The sequence below is a fragment of the Anneissia japonica genome, unplaced genomic scaffold (genome assembly GCF_011630105.1).
Source record: "Anneissia japonica isolate Jap-2015-1 unplaced genomic scaffold, ASM1163010v1 scaffold256_len832006_cov191, whole genome shotgun sequence".
Taxonomy (NCBI): Eukaryota; Metazoa; Echinodermata; class Crinoidea; order Comatulida; family Comatulidae; genus Anneissia; species Anneissia japonica.
Window position 1 is genome coordinate 530,028 of NW_022691310.1, and position 17,897 is coordinate 547,924.

At 34.7% G+C, this 17,897-nt stretch overlaps 3 protein-coding genes across 4 annotated transcripts in view; 1 reads left to right on the plus strand and 2 right to left on the minus strand.

The window, feature by feature from the left end:
• Nucleotides 1-11,117, plus strand: part of LOC117100009 (cholesterol 7-desaturase-like) — a 32,625-nt gene extending 21,508 nt beyond the window's left edge. For both annotated transcript variants that reach the window (XM_033239546.1, XM_033239547.1), the window contains 5 exons: nucleotides 55-227; nucleotides 4,014-4,108; nucleotides 7,277-7,424; nucleotides 8,325-8,498; nucleotides 9,031-11,117. In XM_033239546.1, the coding sequence (XP_033095437.1) occupies nucleotides 55-227; nucleotides 4,014-4,108; nucleotides 7,277-7,424; nucleotides 8,325-8,498; nucleotides 9,031-9,192 (752 nt within the window). In that variant the 3' untranslated portion in view covers nucleotides 9,193-11,117. The remainder of the gene's footprint in view (nucleotides 1-54; nucleotides 228-4,013; nucleotides 4,109-7,276; nucleotides 7,425-8,324; nucleotides 8,499-9,030) is intronic.
• A 620-nt stretch (nucleotides 11,118-11,737) lies between these two features.
• Nucleotides 11,738-14,502, minus strand: LOC117100011 (C-type lectin lectoxin-Lio3-like). Its single transcript, XM_033239548.1, has 2 exons — nucleotides 14,267-14,502; nucleotides 11,738-13,364 (listed from the first exon to the last, which is right to left on the minus strand). The coding sequence occupies exons 1-2, from the start codon at nucleotides 14,417-14,419 to the stop codon at nucleotides 13,029-13,031; spliced, it is 489 nt and encodes a 162-aa protein (XP_033095439.1). The 5' UTR covers nucleotides 14,420-14,502; the 3' UTR covers nucleotides 11,738-13,028.
• Nucleotides 14,503-14,662: 160 nt separating this feature from the next.
• LOC117100040 lies at nucleotides 14,663-17,257 on the minus strand. Its single transcript, XM_033239591.1, has 2 exons — nucleotides 17,094-17,257; nucleotides 14,663-15,333 (listed from the first exon to the last, which is right to left on the minus strand). The coding sequence occupies exons 1-2, from the start codon at nucleotides 17,160-17,162 to the stop codon at nucleotides 14,884-14,886; spliced, it is 519 nt and encodes a 172-aa protein (XP_033095482.1). The 5' UTR covers nucleotides 17,163-17,257; the 3' UTR covers nucleotides 14,663-14,883.
• Between the last annotated feature and the right edge of the window lie 640 nt (nucleotides 17,258-17,897).

The window sequence follows — 17,897 nt, forward strand, 5'->3', positions numbered from 1 at the left end:
ATAGCCCAGACAAGACAAATAAAAAAAGAACAATTTTATTATGTTGTTCTGCAGTTCCAGAATTTGCAAAAATTAAGTCTTGGCCGTCAATTGAGATGTTTGGGTTGATATTAATGTGGTACCATGCTGAAGGCGCTGAACCTTTATGGATCCCACAAGAATTTGCTAATTTTAAGAACATGCGTTACCAAGGCTATACAGAGCATGTTGTTAACGCACATATTCAGGTAAGTGTACATCCTTCTTTAAAAAAAAAAAATGTTGCTGGTCATGCCAGAAAATGGCAAATGAAGGTATGATTTATTCACAATAAACAAGGAAGCCTCTTAATGTTTAATGATATTCTTTTTTTTTTAATTTAAAAAACAATAAATTCTATGACCTGGCCTGCATTGTGTAAGATCAGACGATCACACCAAGCAGTGACATTTCGAATCAATGTCGGTTGGTCATGTTTTTTGCTAATAGCCTATTTCTAATTCTGTGTTTCAGTGCCCAACCATTACTCTCTCTATTCATTTTGTTGATAAATGGTAACCACAGGGCTAAAGTCCAGGTTAAGGTATCAAATTAATAATTTGCTTGGAAAGTTGCCTTTTGAAACATGAATCAAGTTTTTTGGACTCCTCCATAGTAAAAAAGTATATATTTGCAAAAAAGCTCCAAGTTAAAAGACTTTAATCATTAATGTATTAAATTTAATAAGAAAAGTAATAAATTGTGTCATTAATTTACTTAAGACTTGCAAGTGACTGGTCTTATTAGTTGAATAGTAGTTAGATAATAGTTGGACCCGTTACATACTGTAGCGCATAGTGTCTGCAAACTTTTAGACTGACGACCCAGTTAAAAAATTCAGACCATTGCTCAACCCACTCGCATCTTTCATGCACAAGTTGGAGAGTGGTAGGCCTATACCGTGCTTACGTTGCACGCCATGTGATACGTTTTATTTCATTGTATTTTACTATAGGCCTACTTGTTTTGCAGCTAAATTAGGTCTCATTAAATATTCTGTCATACTGTCTTTCATTGCGTGATTGTGCTTGTACAATGTATGATTAAGTATTCCAACATTGTGATTCTTTTAAGTGAAATGAACAAGTGGTTGCGGTAGTGGCGTGATCAAAGATGGCTTTTTATCACGCCCACTTTCTCATCCAATCAGAGGAGGAGTACTATATCAATCAGAAAAGCAAGGTCGATTGGTGGGCGGAGAATAATGTGAATGAACGAAATGTGATACGATCAAGCCAAGAGTGATAGCAAAACAGACCATTAAACTTGAAACAAGTTGTTAATTTTCAAAATGTTGCACTATATCAAATTGACCTTTTGATTATTTTTAAAACAATGATTATTACTAATTTACAAGAATTAAATAAAAATTAAGATAAACGTCATCTTCGAAAGAAGTATAATACATATTAATTTTTTTTATTTTTTATTATTATCTGCTTATCACCATTCCGGTATTTCTGAGTCTGGGTTTTTGGGTTGGGACTTCAGATTTATTTTAACTTAACTGCACTTAACAATAACTATAATGGTGAAACTATCCCCCGCCGGACCTCATCCTGGTATTTCCAAGTCTAGGTTTCTGGGTTGGGATTTCAAATTAGATCAGTGAATTACATTCAAACATTTGCATTTTCTAACATTGATACCGTACTTGTTTGTACTGTATCAAGACAATAGCAGATTGTTTATTGAAATTGTAAATGGGATGCTAACTAAATTGTTTAACTGCACCGATGAAATAAATATTTAGTGAGATGGGTGGGTTTGTTGTTTTGCAGTAAGTTCATCTGTCTTTCCTCATATTGGTGAGAGAGCTACTCTTAAATTGCCGCGAAGAACGTGTATCTGTAGTCTGTTCCTGTACTTGGACTTTTAGTACGCTACTGTCGAAAACCCAGCCTCGCACATATATACAGTACGTGGTTGTGAACAGCATCAAAATTTTAATTGCTTTGTTGCTTACTTCTGGGTATTCTTTATGCGCGCCAATCCGAAATTTAGTCAGGGGCTCTCTACGGAAAACTGTTTTGATGCTACCATCAGCCATGATGTCAGTCAGTTGGTCCTGGAGCTGAGCATTTACGTTGACGTCAGATATGTCGTCGACGGTGAACGGGTTGCGAATCCAGGAATTTTGCTCACACATGTCATCATCATTGGGGAAATACAGTAGTCATTGAAACGGCATCTCAAGTTTGATAATGGTTAGAAATAATCAGAGTAATGTCTGTGTCCTTGTTGCGTAGAAGGAACTCTTGCAAATTGTCAAATATGTAAAAACTCCCCATGCCTAATTCTCTTCTTCCATGCTTCAAGTTTCAGTTTTAACTCCTCAATCTTGTCCAGCATATTGAAAATCATTTTCCCTGCACCCTGGAACAATGTATTGATTTCATTCAAGAAACTGAATGTAAGAGTCGCGATGAACTTGGTGTCCTTGAACTTATCTGCAAATTCTGAGTCTTCCATCTCAAGAAATGTGTGTACATGTTCTCTTAGTTCGTATATTCGCTTTAATGACTGGCCAATCGATAACCACCTGATTGAGGCCAAATATAAGCATATCATGCTCTGCAAAGTTGACTAAACAGACACGAGTTCAGTGAATTTTTGTTCTACAAATTGATAGTTTGACACATTCATAACATCAAATGCCTTTTTAATTAAAAAGGCTTCATTGACTTGTTTGATCCCTCTACAATTTACACACTGTGGCTTGTCTCCGTTTGCTACAAACACTTATTCTAGGTATTCCTTCTTGTATTTTCTTGACATGATTTCAACAGTAGCTTAGCGATTAGAAAAGTTGACAAAATATAAAGTTATCTGAACACGCTTCACAGGGAATCCCTACAACTCACGCGAACCCATGTAAACTCAATCGCTGCTGACCAGCATTTATTCGTAAACGTGCACATCAGAACTTTGATTACGATGCGCAGAGCTAGGTAGTGTTGATGTCAAAACATCTAAGTGGAAAACTTGGTGTGAAGATATGTGCACTCAGATAAGACATTTTCATCAAGTTCAGTCATGGTCTTAGTTGTGAGGTGATTTTTCGACGAGGTGTACAGTATCACAAAATAAAGCGTATTTCGAGGTATCCTAATGCCGATATGGCCTCTCTATAAGTTTAGGGCATAGCTAAAATTTTGTGAAGTTCTTGCGACCCACCAAAACTTTTTGGCGACCCACAGTTTGCAGAACGCTGCTGTAGCGCATCATTCAAAAAATCCTCTATGCACTTGGTGATTGAACTCTTTGTGTTTGATATTGTGATGATAGTGTGAAAAAAAATAAATTAATGTAGCTGGGCTGTATATAAATAAACCTACTCCTTAAACTAAGCATGGTTGTCCATTGGCTCCGAGGAGTTCATCAGCCCATTGTTCAGTTGGTTTTTTTTCTTGCTGCTGTGTGTCCATTCACCCTCCCATTGGCAGCCGCTAAGACCACCAAATGCTTGCCAGAATCAGTTGCCGGCTGCTCAACCGAATGTAGTTATAACGTATCAAGGACACTATAATCTTTAGATGGACTTAAATATGTTTAAAAATGAAGTTTGTGAAAATGAGTTAGTAAATAAAACCTAGTACATGCTAACTCAAAGAAGATTTTAACATTTAACTAAAAATAGACTTCACAAAATAATTTAAAAACTTGATATTGATGACCATGCCATGGTGCAGGTGTTGAGCAAATTGCACATCTATAATAAATAACTTTTATTTTCGGCCAAGAAACATTTCCTGCTTATTCAATATTGAATATATATTGAATATATTTATTGTATTGCATCTGATATTGTAATTATTTGATTCTAATATTAATATTATATATGGTAATTATTTCTTCACATATTAATGTAATCTATCTATCATATGTATGTTGTGTAGGCATATGATCTGATACTACTGTACAGATTAATATTTTTGAGCACATTGTATTATTTGCCCTTTAAAATATTTTGGGTTCTTTTCTTTGTTTAATAGGAGGTTCCAGAAAATGGTGCCGATTTGAATCATCTTACTCATTTGCATACTCCTTTTTTAATGAGCGGTGCTGACTTACGATATTCATCGAAGAGGTAAGGCATTAACTATTTTGAAATTCGACTATTTTTAAAAATAATTTTTATATATTTTTATTATTATTTGTTATACATCTGATATGAGTGTTTTGTAGTATAGAGAATTAAAGCGCTTCTGAATAAGAATACAATTATTGGATTGGATTGGATTTTATTTTGTTCTATTCCTGGGAATATTTGGTAAGGAAGAAGAGTGAGTGACACCAAGGAAACCCGCTAAGTCTGAAGAAATGTTTCCAGTGAGGTCCTTCTGGTGATGGCGAATTAAGCAGACAATCTCTTAGCTTTTCTGAAACGCATGTATTACATGCACATTGGGGCATATTGCACACTGAATCAATGGCTTAAACATCTCATCGTAAAGACAATGCGATATCATAACTTGTATTTCAAAGAAGTTATTTTCTGAAATAATATATAGTTTTAAAGACTGTACTTCTTTCAAACCAACCCAGTGTTCCAGTGAGGACTGATATGATTGAGTACTTTGTGATGTAAACATGAGGTTTTGCCTGGAAGCCTTTAATGTCCATGGTGTTGTTACTGCCACACCTCAATACGACCACTTCTTTGTTGTATTTGAGTTGTCGTTAAGCATCAATTTAATGAAGCTCATATATTCGGGTCTAAGCATAACATTCATCACACTAAATACTGTAGTCTTCAAAATAATAAATTTTATATGACATGAAATATATATACATTGGCAATGGTTGTGCATATATGAGGCATGTTGTGGCAAAATGGTTAAGTTGTCGCACAGTCCAGTATTGAGTAAATGAGCTCTGGAAGTGGTTAACAAATTGTTTATTTAATGTTATTTTTCATAGTTCATTCTATTAAACAATGTATGCACTAATAACTTTGAAAGGGAATTACTCAAAATCATGTTTATCTAGACTCTAAGAGTACTGTACTTTCACTTTCCAATAACTTAGGTTTGAAATGTCCAATTTAAATGAATGACTCCTCATTTTAAAGATCACATACTCAGGTATCTGAAAATACCAATAACTTGATTTTCAATTTTTGCTACAACTTAGCCATTTTGCCACAACATGCCTCATATAATGATGCAAAAATGAAATACTATTTATAAACTTTTAAATGCACTAACGTTCAAAAGAAGGATATTTCATGTGGCAAGTTGAGTGGCTGAGCCCATGATATATCTTTACTCAAACTATTAAAGTTTAAATGTCAGTCATTCAGACATATGCAGTGAATACATGCGACATCCTACATGGGGAATTCCAAGACAGAAGTTGTAAAGGAAAATAAACAATATGAATGTATGTTGGTCGAGAAAGGAAGTAATATGTTTCTGTCAGCTAACATATTGAAGAAATACATATGAAAGTGGAAACAAAAAAAATTGTTTAATGAAAACTTGGTTCAATGTAATAATGTACAGTACCAGGAGAGGAGAAAGCAAAATAGTCACAAGTAAACTTTAATATAAAATAGTGCTGAGGAGTACACTGATAAGGACTGATATAATTGTCTCTAAAATTAATAGTAATATTCAAACTGATTTCCGATCTAAACACATATATAAATGGGACAGGAAACATGGGTTGATGACCCACCTCTGTCAATGTAAAAAATACAAATATTTTAAAGAAAGTATTCTGTTCAAAACAGTTCAAAAGTGTTCACTAAGATTTCAGTATAAAGCTCCAAGAAATGAACATCCAATTGTCTGTATCTGCAGCTTGTGAAAATGAAGTTGGAGGTACAAAAGTGAAAAAGCCTCTCTTGATATACTGTAACAAATCTGGCTTGTTTCAACTGGCATAAAGATGTATAAATCATTGAATGTACATACAGTAGTCACAGGATCACTACTAAGCTAGTCCCTGGAGAACTAGAGGGGTGAATGCCTTTAAGTGTCATGCAACAAGAGGGCACTACTGTGTTACAATCATAAAAACATTTTTTTTTCTTTTTGATAGACTTACAATGATAAACAAAAGTTAAAGATGGAAGACAATAAAGATGTATAAATCATTGAATGTACAGTACTATAGTCACAGGATCACTACTAAGTTTCTATGGGGGAACCAGATGGGTTAAGTATAAGATGTTAGCACCTTAAAACCATAAGTTTAAAAAATAAAAATACTTAATAGACAAAAGTTAAACATGAGAAGAAAAAAATATATGAAAGTGAAATCATATAAAAATTGTAAACATGATAAAATATAACGATACCTTAATAATAATATTATATCAGTCTTGTATATATAATATATGTTTGTGGAAACAGTGGAAGCAATCATCTTGATTCTACCATTCAGGTAGAACTATACAGTTCCATCAACCATGTTTCTGATAATACTGTATTGGTATCACCATGTTAAATTCCACTGAAATACTTGTCTTCACTTAGAGTCAGTATAAGGTCAAGGTAGAGAAATCCATTACTGTACTGTTTATGCAATAGTAAATTCAACCTGTGTCAGTATAATATAGTTATTTTGGTAAAATATCACACATTACATCTTTCGGTAAATTGCCATGGGCGTAGATCGGATAATCATAGAATTGTAATTAATTGAGACAAAAATCACCACTGTAATTGTGGTCCATCTAATTGTTGCCACTTGTAAATTTAACCTGCAAGTAGACACTCTGCTGTCAATTCTCCTGTAAGTTGTAAGGTAACGCCGGTTGGAGGAATGATAGGAAAAGATAGAAATGAAGAGTCTTCCAAAAGAAAGACCATGAAAAATATGATTCCATGTCCTGTCCTAGAAAAAACTAAAAATTAAACAATCTGTTTAATACTTGTACAATTATTCTTGTGGATTGCCAACACAGAAAGTGTGGATGGGTTTTACGAGTTAAAAGCAGCCAAAAAAAGTACCGTATATCGGGCAGTAAACATGCACTCCCACTGGGAGCCAATGTTTTTTTTAATGGGACCACATCTTGTTTGGAGCAGTTTCATCCTACGGAGCATGTTAACACATTTACAATAAATCAAACGAGATTGTTTGTGTGGCATATTCACTAGTCAGCATGTATTACATCAAAACGGATCAAAATATTTGTGTGTGTGTCACTAGATCATGAACGGATTAGAACCTTCTGCATGCTTTCCATTACATTCAATTATGTTTCAACAAGTTTTAATTCATATTTCTATCATATTATGTACAGTTTCTGGGATTGGATAAAGCATGGATGGGATGGTTACTGGCAGCAAGATGAAGATAATAAACACATAGGCCAATTATTTCTCAAACATCATCTTAGTTTTTTCGGTGTGGAAATTCCAATTGGTACAGTAAATGTTGTAGCTACACAGGTGAGTACATACAACATTTTCAAAAAGAAGGAGAGTAGGGGGTGGGGGAAATCATTTTAAAATCTATTTTAGGAGTTTAGTAAATCTTGAAGGGGATGTACCCCTGTGGATTGTCTACACTACACAAAGTACATATATTTTAAATGTATTTGTTGTGCATATACACAAGTATGAAAGATTCAAAATTTAAAAAAAACCATATATAATCAACATGGGTCTCTCTGGAATGTTAAATAACACAGCAACAGCTAGTAGCTAAATCAATAGAATGGAAATAATGTTATCCCAAACCATTAGTATTTATTAGAGTTAAGAGTAAGTGAGAAAGTTGCATCATAATATATTTTATTTGGTATGCAAACTGTTGTATTAGATCACACATTCTTTATATGATACTTTAAAATTATCCCATCAAATTTGATTTATATAATAATTCCTTATTTCTCCCAATTCAAATTGGAAATCACAAACTTGGCCTGGGGACCTGTGACAGTCGCAGTTCAGGGCCACCCGACTTAACTACAACTTATAATATAATATAATAGATATAGGTATAAATATAGTTTTTATCTCTCAATAAGAGGGTTATTTGAGGAACCGAGCAATCAGATTCCAAATTAAAGACGATGCTGGCCGGGATTGAACCGGGATCTACACCACAAGAAGCAGGAAAGATACCTCTCAACCAATCGTTCAGCATGCTTATAATAGCAAACCACTTCATTACACTTGTTGAAGCCCATGGAACACTAAATATCTTTGCTTTTTTGAATGGATCAAATTCTATAGGTACTGTACCTTCTGCAGACACGGAGTAAAATTGGTATTTGAACCCTGACCTCATAATTGAGAATCAAATGAATATTACACACTCAGGATTTATAATTCATTCCATTTCAGATTGGTCCAGCTATTGTACTGTTGAACTTCAAGACAATCCTTGGGACAGCCTGCATGGTACATTCCATCACACCAGTTGAACCACTTCTCCAGAAGATTACACATTCAATATATGTAGATGGGTTTATTCCAACGATTGGTGGTAAATTTCTGCTGTGGGCCGAGGCTATACAAGTACGTTTGCGGACATAGAATTGTGTAACAGAAGGCAAAAGTTTAGACTAGCCATGTCATTAAACGATGAACTTACACTAATAAAATTTGATAAAGGGCTGATCCAAGAGCGTTTGCCAGCTAAATATTACTTTTTGGTGCTATGCTGGGGGAGGGTACTTCCTCTTTGAACATATTCAAAATACTATAATAGAGTACACTAGATAACTTTCTCAGGGTTCTTGGCCATTTTATGCAAGCTAATGTTTAACTACATTTTCCTGTGCTTTACATTAGTTTTTGATGTATGGGTAAATCTAGCTCTTTTTGAAAGAAGGAATGTAAAGGGTGCAGCATGCACAATAATTGCAATCAATGGTACAAGAACTTAAGCAGAATATAAAGCCCTGTAAGCTTTAGCATTTTAGGTATTTGAGGGAGCATATTCAAATGACCTTAAATTGTAAGCATTTTTTTTTATGTTTAATAATACTCGGCAATTATCTATTACATAACATCTACAGGCTTTTTGGTTTTTTGGTTTTTTTTTCAGATTGAGCGAGATTTAATGATTTGGAATCATAAAACGTACATTCAGAAACCACTCCTGGTGAAGGAAGACAACCTGATAGCAAAGCATCGGCGCTGGTATTCACAGTTTTACTCTGAAAACAGCCCACGACTCACATTCCAAAAAGACACATTAGATTTTTAAACAACTGCCTCATGGCCTGTTAATATATTTAATATTATTATTGCCATCCTATTAAATATTTTCATTTTCATAATTATTACTGTTATAATTATCCACATGAATGCTCAGTACATTGAGATGGAGGGGAGAGATTAGAGACACAGTAGACCCTCTTTAAATTCAATACATGTCTAGAAGGAGCTTATTTTTACTCATTTGTAAAAAAATGTGAATTCTTGGATGTAAGCCAACGACCCTTGTGATATTGTAGCTGTCAAGCTTAATTGCTTGCACTAGCATATCTCTGACAAATCAAGTGTGAAATTTTTTTATATGGCAAATGACAACTATTACCAAATTCCGTGAATTCATTCCAAGTGTAATATTTTCAACTGTGGTATGGAAATAACATTGTGCCTAGTTATAGAGTTTTAATAACCTACTTTCAAAATTAGGGTTTTTTAAAAATTATTTTTAGATTGATGTTGATTTTGATTAAGTAAATGCTGATAATATTCCGCTCATTTTATGCTACAGTATGTGTATAAGTTCAATGACCGATTCTTTCTTCCTTTAAACCTAAATGCAACTGTATTTTTTTAAAAGTGTAAATATTCTGTACCTTGGTCAGGATGGTTTTAATTAAATGATTAAGAAGTGCTAAAAAATAGAATATATATTTTACAGATTAAACTATTGCTAAATATTTAGTAAAAATATGTTAGGCTTATGTAACCTATTAGGGCAAGGTATATATATGCACTTTATGCACATTATTAATTCATAAAGTTGCATCTTGTAACCTTGGCACTCAAACCCACCAGACAGGCTGTATAAATGCCTTGCCCACGGACACAGAGAACTGGCTAGCCTCAAAATTTGCAATCTTCTAATTTAGAGCTTATATTCTTACTGCACACCATGCTTGCATAAGCGTTTCATCATAGTAACTTCTATTTCAGCCCTCACACTGAAGCACAAGGAGAGGCTATGTGTGAGCTGTGCTATGACTCCGGTTTGGACATTTATGCTGTTTGGTCTTGTGTGCTATGGCCCATAAGCATGTTAAACAATGCAGTACGCTCTTCAGAAAAGAGTAGGGGATTGTCTCCGGTGTGCTGCCCAATTCATTTTCGTGGATTATTCTTGGTGTTTACACCGAATAAATCCACCCATCCATTAATTTTAAATATTTATATCATCCTAAATTATATCATGGCAATATTTACAGAAAAAAAAATTGAATCTGAATAATAATAATATACAAATAAATATATTTTGCCAATATCTGTCAAGCCAGAGCCAGGCCTGAGTGGGATGATGTTAAATTTAGCAACTGAAATAACACAATTGAAATCAGTACACAATTTTTTTAGTGGAGGTGGAGTATAAGTTATAAATTACATTATTTATGAATATATAATTAATATATTATGACACAACCCTATGCTACTGTAATATTTGAAAGATACACGTTCTGTATACATAAAAGCTCTTCCTACTATGCTATCATGATATTGCTTTTAGGTTTTACAAAAACTTTTAAATTATTATAAGAAAATTTTCAACATTTTCCAGTCTTTCTAAATTGATGTGATTATTGAGTAGCTATTTATCATTACTTCTGATGTTCATTGTAAAATAAGCATAATGTAAAAACTGGCTCTCCCAATCATTTGAAATTAGTTGTTGGCATGACGTGTGTATGTCATTCTGTATAAGATCAACCTAATTTCAGATTTTGACCCCTTTAGATTTGGCTGAAATTTATTTCTAACAATTATTTTTGAATATAATGAATGTATGGAAAATAATAAATTTACACTCCCAAGTCGAACCAGAATTTGGGTTCTTCAAGTGGAAGTGACCATAGGTGGACTGGTGACATCACTAAAAAAAAAAATCCCTTTGTAAATACAATAATTGAATCGTTGCAAATTTTTAAATTGTTTTTATACTTAATGGATCATTTGCTGTGATGTGTGTTGTGCATATCAAATTGCCGTCTTTAAGAATTATGCAAAAATGTGTATTGATTCAAGTTACGTATAGTATGAATTCAGGATAAATTAAGCAGACCGGATACCTCATCTAATAGGAAGTTCATAGCAGACCCATTGAGGGCGCCATTTAGCTAGTTTGCAAATAATTGAGAACATTATTATGGCATAAAAAAAGAAGTATGCAGAATTATTTCAGACATGTAGCCCCCACCAAAACGAAACCAGTCTATGCCCCTGCCTAGTACCACAAGACTTGTGAGGATAATAATATCAATATCTTAAAACCAGTTACTCGGGATACATACTTTTAAAATCATAATGTTATTGATAAATATCGGTGGTGCTTTAATTGAGCAAACATGTACAGTATGTAAAATGTTTCGGTAGTTGTCTCTAAAAAAATCTTCTTGAAAAATGAAGAGGGTGAATCTACCTTTATCCATTTTAAATAACAGAACGTAGAAATAGATTGTGTTCTACAATTAGTGCAGCCTTGTAATGGGTGTAGATTTGCATGTTGTTAAAAATCGGACTGTAGTCGATCAGTCTTGTACATGATGAGATAGGCCTAATCAAAATGAATTTATTGCAATAATTATAATAGAGGTTTTATAGTATTTTGAATCATTACCAAATGAATAAGCTATTGTGTAAATGCTATATATTTATATACTATTTTAAAAACAATTTATAGTTTATATTATTACTATCACAATGAATAGTTGTACTACTCATGTAAGATAACTTCAGATATTTAATATATAAATATCTGTGATTAGAAATCATGTAGCATTCATCAGTAGTCAAACCAATGAACATTTCACTAGTGTAACACCAAATTTCATATAGTTTGAGTGAATCAGACATAATAAAAAGGGGAAAGTATGTTTTGTTGTTTATGGTTGTTAATTCAGTTATCGCACATGTACCAGTAATAAAGAGAGTACTGTATATTATATTTAAGACAGTGTATAAAAAGAAAACTCAAGGTATGGAAGAAAGGAGGAATCAAAGTGCGATGTGCGAAACAGAAAGGGGAAAAAAAATAGTGTTGTGCGAGAGGGGGAGTACAGACTACCAATATATAATAAACATTATGTGGCTATATATGGCCATGTGATGTCACCGTAACCATAGTTAGGCATATCACATGTTTTTGTCAAAATACAAATTGGTAGTCTGGACCGGGCTTCAGATATATGTGAATGAATTTTAAATTCACTGATAACTGTTGAGGGGGAGCATCAAGCCCCCATCTCCTACACTCGTAACTTTTTATTTGCTTATGTGCTTTTTCACATATTTCATTGATGAAGGCCTTTTATTCTTACAATAAAAGAAATCGCATCAAATTTAGCAAACACCACTTAACACCTGGGCCTATTCCTCACACAGATAGTCCAGAATGATACTGTACACCGCATTAGAATAATCCAGAGTATTTTATTATTGTATGCACATGATTCATTATGTCACTGTTATGGTAGGCCTACTCTTACTGCATGTCAACTAGGCTAGGTCTATACTAAATTAGTAGTGGCTTTTGTAGGCCTGCTGCAGTCCATTTTGTAGAGATCGCTATTCATCAGAATTGTACTTTTGTACAACATCAAGTTTTATGTGATAGATTTGTGTGAAATACCCATATATGGGCATGATGATATATCTGATTAATATCATCATACACATATATGTGTAAAGTACAGTTATTATATAGTCACATGAATTCTGACAGTGTGGACAGACACTAATATCTCTAATCAAATCCATAAGGATTTTATTCAGTTTGATGTACTGTACAATATAGTTTCTTTCAGGTGTGAAAAAAGGGGTATTTGTTAAATGGAGCCCAATTTATTGGTTGTTTTTTAGTACAGACAACCAAATATTAAATGCTTGTCCATCGACTTTTACTGTTTTGCAAATAAAAGGCCGGAGACTGGCACAGCCTCCTGCCTGCCACACACCACTCACGCCATATATAGTGGCACAGAGAGTTGAAATAAATCCACCTGTTGACGGTTGAGCAACGTCCCAGGCTGCAAAGGTAAATGCACTACCATCTAGCCATACATTCCATGTGTTTGTGTCACGGTAGGTCATTCCGATCCAGTAAAACTTAGGGTCTAAACGGTCGGTCAGGAACATATTTTCTTCCCTTGAAGTAATGGATGCTAACTGTCCGCCGGCCTGTAATTGGTATCAAACAGAAATGTGAAAATTATCCATTAATTTATAATGCATTCTTGTCAGAGACAATAACTTTTTCCCTTGGCAGTGGCATATCTGTGGTGTGGGGGGTGGAGAGGAATTCAGGGCACACACCCCCAAAAGAGACTTGTGTCCTTGTCCATCATTTACTAGAATTTCAGACTAAAAATTAGTTCATGTAGTTAAAAAACCCTCATTTTTCACCCTCACTTTAATCACAGGCTTAATCATCTATCTCTCGCTTAACCCCTTCGCTCTATCAACAACCCCCCACCCCCTCTATCACCAACCCCAATGTCAATACTTCTAGACACGCCTGTTTCTTGGATGCACCAAAGTGATTTTATCTCGATGGAATCAAATTTAACATTCAATTCATTAACAAAAAAAATGCTATTTGCACCAGCCCGGAAACCATATCATCATGACCCATGGATTAAAATAAGCAATCTACTTCAGTGTGTGACGCATCCAGAACAAGCTAAGAAGCTAATCCCAGGTGGCGTCAGCGGGGGGTCGGGGGATAGGGCCCTCTGTCGAGAGTTTCCCCATCAGTGGGAGGTACAAAACTGAACAATGCAGTTGCACTCATCATAAACAAAACTTCGAATATAGACATTGGCCTACCGCATAGTTTTTTTTTTTGTTTTTTTTAGTGGGTCATGCCAGAGGTGGCGCCAGCAACCCCCATGTAAACACTACAGATGAAACACAACAAGGGTGTAGGTTATACATATTTTTCAGCTAGGGGCGTATACTGCAATTGATGTCAATCTATGAGGACCATGAAAGTTTCTCTGATATGAATAAATAACTTCGACCACCTGAGCGTAGATTGAGCAAAAATAAACTAGTATCCAACCTCAGTGTCCTGAACTCACCGCCTCGCAGTATGCCTTTGCATTATCCCATGTGGCTTCTCTAGTGGTGGTAATTTCGTAACAGAACCCTTGGAAAGACACATTACATGCAGACGATGTTTTTAAAATAGCTGTAAGCATAACAGCACTCAAAAATTGCCGGACAGTAACCATTTCGTCTGTGCCGTGCTAAGCCGACAGCAACAGTACAACTTTGGCCGGGGCACTGGGCAGGTGGCTACCGTGTCCTGTATTTGCATAATGCAGTCGCGCATGCTCTTTGGCCAATGTAGAGTACTCAGTAGAGAATTCAAACTTTTTTGTCAATAGGGTCACCGGGCATTGATGTGAAGAAAAATGATGGACAGTATTTTCATACTGTCGTACTTGTTTATGTCAATCCAACATGGTATTATTATATTTAAAGAAATTATTGCAACTCTTCAAAAATCAACACCAAGCAAAATATGTACATAATTATGTTTTCCATGAAAATGCAAATCAAAAGCAAAAATGTAGACCTAGGTTATAATTAAATAATCAACGCATCGTGAATTTCTTGAAATCCAATGGCACTGTCAGTAGGCCTAAAAGCATATTTGACCACACACGTGATATATCACCGGCTAGGCCTAGTTTTAATTTTCAATGCGTGAGAAAGATTTCGCCAAAGACCTATTTTTCCTTGAATTGGCTTGAGCTCTGCGATGTTCGGGTATTATATCCCTTAGAACACGTCGCAACGCAAATGCCTCTTTTTGTTCATATGTCAACACGTTTTCAATTGCTTTCATGTCGCGATAAAATTCCTGTCTGAGTGCTTCGATTGATTGCTCCTTCTCGTCGTCCGTCATTTCGGACTGGTGAATTTTCTGAAGCTTCTGGGCAATGCTCTGTTGAGTTTCGTGCACCTTCGGAATTTCCCTATGATTTTGATTATACTTCCGTTCAAGGTGATGATGAATCATGGCGATGCGACGCTCCTTCTCCTGTTCACTCAGATCTGAATCTTTTATTTGTTTAATGTGTTGTTCCACCTGACTTTGTAAGTTTTGAACTGCCTCAGTTGCCACATCTGCAACATCTTCCTACAGATTCAATGTAAATAATATTATATGTGTTATATTTTATTTACAAGAATAAGTAGATTGAACGACCACTACCTGTTTGAAGTTTAATCTTTATTTTAGTGGTAGGAGCTCAATACCTTTACACTAATTAATTTTTGTTTAAAACGAGATCCCCTCTAATTCAGTGGTGGTTCCGACAGGATATTCCCGTCGGGGATGGGGAAAGTATATGAGTACTCGTGAAAAGGGTGAGAATTAGAAACCTCTTAGGTTCTCTCGAGTTCCAATTTCATCACTTATTTTAACATGCATTACCCATTTATGAAATGAATAAAGATTGAAAAAATTGTAAGATGCTATAAACTAAAAGTCTCAGGCTTAGTAGGCCCACTGTCCAGGCAATGCCGTAGCCAGATTTTCAAACAGTGTGGGACAATTCTTTACGCGTAAATTCAAATAATGTTGACCCATTTTCTTAAAAGTTGACCAATTTTATTTAAAAATATGAATATCTGGACCCATTAGTAAGATTTTACTTAATTTAGGCTAAAATATGAGAAATATGGACCCATTTTTCAAAAAGTGGACTCGTAATGCATAAAATTGCATAATTTGGACCCATTTTTAAAAATGTGGACACATTAGAAATATTGTGTGGGACTGCTGTCCCAATAGCTGGCTACGGCATTGCCCACGGAGTGGAGATGATTGTATATGGTCGTGGGGAAAAAAGCCTGTGTTTTCGCAGGATTTAAGCCGAAGACAGTAGGATTGGAAGGCATGCAAAAGCATCTTAACCACAAAGATACTGCATGCTATCCAGGCTTAAACGTACATTATTTTTAAATTGTAGTGAATAAATAACGAAATAAAGCTAAAGTGAGTTTGAGCCTTCCAATTTTCAGTAGAAACAGCAACATTTGGTGCGTGCGTTTTGGTACCAGACCTAATAACCACTTCCATATGTTAAAATAAGAAAACTTTTAAACACAAAAATAAGATTCTGCATTCCATGTATTAACAGGTACCTACTATTTCGATTAATAAAAGACTTCAGGGAAAATAATGCTTTACGACAGCTTGCAGACAGTATTAGATTCCATGGCTTTATTCCAAAATGCTCATGAAGCTGGCATCGACTCGCCAACATCTCAAAAGCTCGAGCTGAATAAATCTTAAAAGTTAATTTTTTGAGTGCGCACCTCTTTATTTGCAGTGATGCAGTGATGTACTATTATCGATTATCGATACAACAATATACTGTAGAATTAGACGACGCATAGATATCAGTACAAACGATAAATGTTCCTAGGGACATTTTTATGCTTTTTATTTGTCTCTACATGCATATTCTAAAGCTGGGCATACCGTAATACACTACGTTCTAACAGTTTTCCTTATTGTGTTCTCTAACATCAAATTGCTCAATACATTTTTTTTTGTTTCATGTGCTGGGGGTGACAGCTCCGGAAATGTCACTTCTCTAAAATTTTGAGTATTGTTTGTTTTTTTTTTACCAAAAAATAAAATTCAATGTTTTAATTTATGCTTTACAGATTTTCTCACTGAATTTTTCGAATACCGGTACTGTTTATCTTTAATTAATATAGAAATGTTTTTTTTAAATACCGAAAAAGGATCATATCATACCCGACATAATAAAGGAAAGGTGTACATCGGTTGTTTATTTGCGTCAAAGAAAATTGAGCGCTGTCGATGTTGAACTTGTAATTCATTCTACGTGAGATGCTGAAAACAATTTACCATTTACTACTTACCATTGAGTTTCCTTGTACAGAAAACATAACTGTAAACATCAGGAATATACATCCAACGTGAAGATACATATTTTTTATATCCGATACCCTTACACACCGGTATTAACACTGGGGAAATAAAGTATTATTGGTCTCACATACTTAAGCGACTATCAGGAATCGATGATTACAAAAATATTAAATTCGATTGCGACGTTCGTTCCTATAGAAACATAATATGAACGTACATTGCGGTGGAAAATCGATTTCAGTAAATTATTCACAAGTTAACAGAACGTGTGTTCAGCATCAACACGGAAACAAAAACCTACAGATGTGTACCTGCCAGAAACATTTTTTGATGTTTTAAATCTTCTAAAATGTGCAGCCTACTCAAGATAAGCAAATACTGGCACACATTAATTGAAAAGCATTCAGAATGAAATCAACATGCAACGTCGGCAGTGGAGGTGTTGGTGGTTAAGATGCTTTCCATCCAATCCTGGGTCCAAATCCTTTGACTGCATAGGATTTTTTTTTTCTCATAACTAAAAAAAAAAACATCTCGATTTCATAAGCCTCGTATTATGAGACTTCGCTGATAAAAGCATCAAGTTATTTTCATTTATTTAGAAGGGCCCTTGAATATCATCAGCCCACCTTCTAGGATACGTTGGAAGATGTCTATCCACCCTCTAGGCCTATAATATGGTTTAAAAAAAATAACGGTCCCAACTTTTATTACTATCATTATATTATTATTCTTCCAGTTATAAAGTTTGTTAATAGTCCGAGACTTAATGTTTACTTACACCTGTCTCTTAT